This window comes from Macrobrachium rosenbergii, chromosome 54 (assembly GCF_040412425.1).
Source record: "Macrobrachium rosenbergii isolate ZJJX-2024 chromosome 54, ASM4041242v1, whole genome shotgun sequence".
Classification (NCBI taxonomy): Eukaryota; Metazoa; Arthropoda; class Malacostraca; order Decapoda; family Palaemonidae; genus Macrobrachium; species Macrobrachium rosenbergii.
The window spans coordinates 41633129-41638128 of record NC_089794.1 but is presented as its reverse complement, the minus strand read 5'-3'; the positions used below and the strand labels follow the sequence as shown (position 1 = coordinate 41638128).

Below are 5000 nucleotides of genomic sequence, written 5' to 3'. Positions count from 1 at the left end.
CATGGCAGTGGCGCCGGTCCGTCCCTCGTCTAACAGGAAGGAAGGAGAAGTGAGCATGGTTCCTGTACCGACAAAGGAAGAAGAATTTGCACCAAACCAGTTGCTTGAAATGGTACGTACGTAAGCTTAACGTTCTCTTCCTCTTATTCTGTCTCTCTTTCTCTTATTCTTCTTCCACCGTAAGTTTGGTTTTCACACATAAAACGCTGCTTATTTCGAAATGTGTTTCGTACACTTTAATAGTCAAGGTACATGATCACGTTAGAAAAATCTATATAAACTGATAAAAGATAACTCCCCAGTTCCTTTCAGAGACTTAGATTTCTAGTATCAACATTAAGTTCGAAAACTTGAAAAGCCATATAGAACAAACTCTCTTTAAACTATCATACAAAATAGCTTTTATAGCTTGACGTTTCAGTAACGAACGTCAAAAAATTATCACTCATGCAGTTTGATCACCGATATTCACTGATTACTAATCACTCGCTACCCAAGTTCACGTCAGATCAAATCTTGGATTTAGGATAACTTAAATTTTAATGCTATCTACAGACATACTGTAAAAGTCTGTCTAGGAACAATGCACTTTTCTTCAAGTGTGGTAATTCCGAATTTCAATATCCCTGTCCCAGTTTCCAGTACGAGAATTTTCTTGTGCTAGATGATGTGGTAGTCAACGAACCTGGAAAAAAAGATTGAACAAATTAGACATAACTTTTCAATAAAAGGTGACTTCACCAAAAAATAATCACATTCAATACCAGTCCAGTTGTTCGGGAGAGGAGGGGAGGAGTGGAGTTGCCACCAGTTCTGTAAAATAGAGTTGCTCTGTATTGGAGAGTGAGATGTTGCGTTCTGTATTGAACCAATACAGAGCCATTTGTTCTGTATTTGGCTGTCTGAACATCATTATTTTAAAATTACATTCTCAGTTATGCAAAACAAGTGGACTGATACCAGGAATAGGTGCTCCACTGAGCTCATTAAATTCGAACTCCTTGTAACGCTCAATTTCGAACAGAGTTGTGCTGAGTTTCTCACAACCACTGCAAAGGATAAAAGGATTCTTGCCGCAGCAAGGAGCAACACAAAATATTCATGGAAAAAGTGGGAAACCTGGGAATGACCGATATCCATAGTCTATTTTCTTGATTTACTGAAAATTTGTATGATGTTACTTTTCAATACCTATTGTAGTTTAGCAGTGGAAATAACTCCTGCATTTTATTTTTTGTCTGAAGAATTCTTGATGGTATATATATATAGGAATATAAATAAATATTATATATATATATATATATATATATATATATATATATATATATATATATATATATATATATATATATTATTTCACTGTCTGTATCAAAGCATGCCATTTAGTTATGAATTTCTGCAGACTTGTCACTTCACTGATAACTGACAACTTGAGAAGTGATCTTCCAGTCCTCGTCAATATGAAACGTCTTCCTCACCCCCATGTTAGTTGCACATAGCCTCAGAATGCCCCAGCTGAAAGGGCTCGCTCCGCTCGCCATCACTTTTCCTCCTTATACAACTATGTTCTGTATTTTTCTGAGCTCGAGGTGGCAACCCTAGGGAGGGGTTACTGACGATAACCATCAACAGGAGATATCACTGATGCGTTGTAGTATTAAAAAGTATAAACACCAAGTTTCTTTATTCAGATATTGTATTACTGTTACAAATATCCAAAAAATATTATCTTAGCATCACTACCTTATAATCTTATTTAATGAAAAAATAAAAATGAGAAAATGCACAGTACATGAGAATTTGTTTTTAATGTAACCCTCTAACTACCGCATATGGGGAATAGTTTCTACTAATCAAATCCCTTACTGATCAAAATCGTTTTGACACCGCAAACCTCCACCAAGGGACGCAATTCTAGCCATCCCACAAGGTCCCTCCCTTATCCAGATCCGAATCTCTAACAAACTTTCATTATTTGTTGCATGTCACGAGACCCACAATTAGTCAATTTTCATAAAACTCTACTTAACTTTTAGTGCAATTTTCTTAACACAAACATCAGACCAAAGCTAAGCTCCTCCAACTAAGGTTTAAACAACCTGCATCTCTTAATCGATTGCTCGCTGTAACAAATTTGCAATATCGAAATATTTAATAATTTTTCATAATGTACTTTCGTGTTAAGTTTAAGGTTTTAGCATTTTATTGGGACACCTCCGGTTTATCTTGATAATTATAAATGTATATGATAACCCGAACCATTTTCATATTTCTCTGAATTCTAAACAACAGAAGAGCATTTACTCATTTGTATACCAGCACAAAGACGACTATTTGCTCATCACCTTCTGCATATTCGTTCATATTATTTTTGAATGAACACCATGAGCAGTAATGCATTCTTTACGATGAAAAGACCGTAACTTCTATGGGTTCTGGACTATCCAAACAAAGTATGCACGATTCAAGAGCCGAAAAAGTTTATCATTCAACAGCCAGAGAAAATTCAAGGGACTATGCAGTCGAGCGTACTCGAAGAGGTCGAGAGAGAGAAAGAGAGAGTTAAGTCTTTAATTCGTATATCAACGGGAATGGCCTGTAACGATTTTTTATGGCTAAAATCCAGCCAACCAACACTGTCAATGGTAATTAATGACTGGTTGAGTGATTCTTGAAATTAGGGTTGTCAAGTCAAGCACCGGGGCACTTTCGGCCATTCAGCGCTTAAGAGATTGAAAACAGGGAGTTGGAGTGGTTGGACAGCAAGGTAAAGAGATCTAGAAAGTAAAGGAGATGAAGCACAAGGAACTAAAGGTGGAACTGGGAGAAACCCCACAGTTGCACGAAGATTCAACACTTACAGGTGTTGGAAGAGCGAGACTGAACAAAGGAAGCGGAATGGGGGTAAAATAAACGGCTAAGAAGTATATTCAGCTGGGGGCCGAGGGAACGCTGCAAACACCCTAACTACCGCCTACAGTGCACCACGTGAGGTGCCCTGACTGGACTATCCTCCCACGGCGGATGTTGATTAATCCACTTTATCAATGTCTGAGGTAATTTCATTGCTTCAAGGGCCTGCACATGTGTTTACCATAATTTCTTAAGTAAACTAAAGTTTACCATAGTTCCCCTGAAATTGGTGATGCCCTTTGTGTACTTTAAGAGAGAGAGAGAGAGAGAGAGAGAGAGAGAGAGAGAGAGAGAGAGAGAGAGAGAGAGAGAGAGAGAGAGATTTTCAAGTAAGCAATGAGAAAAGGAAGCAAATGTTCCCATATTAAACAATCGATATTCTTTATCAGTAACTGAACTGAAGAAATATGGACATTATTCCTTTATCTTGGTTACTTCATATTTTAATTTTGATTTGATTATTTTCTCTCTCTCATATATATATATGATATATATATATATATATATATATATATATATATATATATATAGAGAGAGAGAGAGAGAGAGAGAGAGAGAGAGAGAGAGAGAGAGAGAGAGAGGGTGTAGGTAATCCTCTTTCTCTCTCATTTCCGTTACTTGCTCCCCTGACAGAAATGAAGAGGGGTGAGGATGAAATAATCAATTTACTTTCTCTCCCTTTTATCTCCATCGAATTTATCTCTCTTTCTCCCTGTTTCTCTTGTTTCAGTTTCTTATCCTCATGACAAAGGAGAAAGTTATTCAAGATAAGGGCTTTTGGGAGCGTCGTATTGCTTGGCCACTCTCAAGAACCAGATAATGATCTATTTATCCAGGTTTATCACAGAAGGGCTGGATTAATGAAATCATAGCCTAATGGTCCATCTAGGGAGTTGTGTTCGTGGGGACTAGACTGCTGGGGTTTACTGTAATAACATAAATTTATCTTAAATACATAAAGTGCAGTACACTAAAGGTTTGAGATTTAGAGATATATAAAATATTTACATGCGAGCTTCAGAACTGCATATTCTAGGATAGTCCGCCTTGAATCCTTATTCAAGAATAAAATGTTTTTGAATGGTTGGGAAATGCTTCATTCTTTCTCCAAATTCACTTTTTCAACAGGGTAGTGCTCAAGCCCTTTTTCATATTACCCTACCGGAGTTCCCATGTCATTCCTAGTGTAAAAATATACTTCCATGCAAGGTAGGCTACAAAACTTGATTGTATGTAACAATGCACTATTCTCTGGGCAAGTAACTTTCCATGCAAGGTAGGCTACAAAACTTGATCGTATTATAACAATGCGCCATTCTCTAGGCGGTACAATTTTACTTTGGCTGCGCGGCCTGTTTCCCGCCAGTCGCCAACCGGGACAGGTTACCGCCTTTTTGAGGGGGTCCAGGGGGGCAAAAGCCTCCCACCCAGGTCAGAGCACGTCGCCCTAAGTTAGGTTAGGTTAGGTCGGTAAGATCTGGTTAGTTCAGTTCCTGGCAATATAGGAAAGGTTGTCTATTTATGTATGAGGAACCTGTCCTGGTCGACGACTGGAGGGAATCAGGCCTCGCAACTAAAGTAAAGTTTTACCTATATGTAACAACCTTCCACAAAACATGGCCTTTGCTCTTAACTTAATACTAATAACTTTTCAGTGCACTGCCTTTCTTTAATATAAATACATTCCTTGTTTTTGATGCACAGCCTTAGCTAAATCAAGTAGCACTCAATCCCTTGACAAAATTGGCTATGTACCCTACATGAGTTTGTAGGCTAATCATCATTCTTATAATCAATTGTTTCCAGCATGAAAGATGTATTTTGAAAGTGCTCATCCTGTAGTATATGCCTTGGTTATTGGTGCAATGATGTGTCTTCCTCTAATAATACTTTCACTGGCACTTAACTGTGAAACAGTGATTAGCTATTAACTAACCAAGAAACACGTGTTGTGGAACAGGAGTGAGTGCTACTACCTAAGCCATTATTAGTAGATCATACTGGTAAAAGGATTTTGTGATTCCTGACCTCGTTTTGGAAGTGCATATTAAGCAATGTGACTTATTAAATTAGACGCAGCATGGGAA

General features: G+C 37.8%; 1 protein-coding gene across 10 annotated transcripts in view; it reads right to left on the bottom strand.

Annotated features, from left to right (window-relative positions):
- LOC136835021 (RING finger protein 44-like) overlaps positions 1 to 5000 on the bottom strand; it is a 215644-nt gene that overhangs the window by 208452 nt on the left and 2192 nt on the right. For all 10 annotated transcript variants that reach the window (XM_067098064.1, XM_067098077.1, XM_067098080.1 and 7 more), the window contains exon 2: positions 1 to 685. This exon is cut by the window's left edge and continues 30 nt beyond it. In XM_067098064.1, coding sequence (XP_066954165.1) covers positions 1 to 57 — 57 coding nt within the window. In that variant the 5' untranslated portion in view covers positions 58 to 685. The remainder of the gene's footprint in view (positions 686 to 5000) is intronic.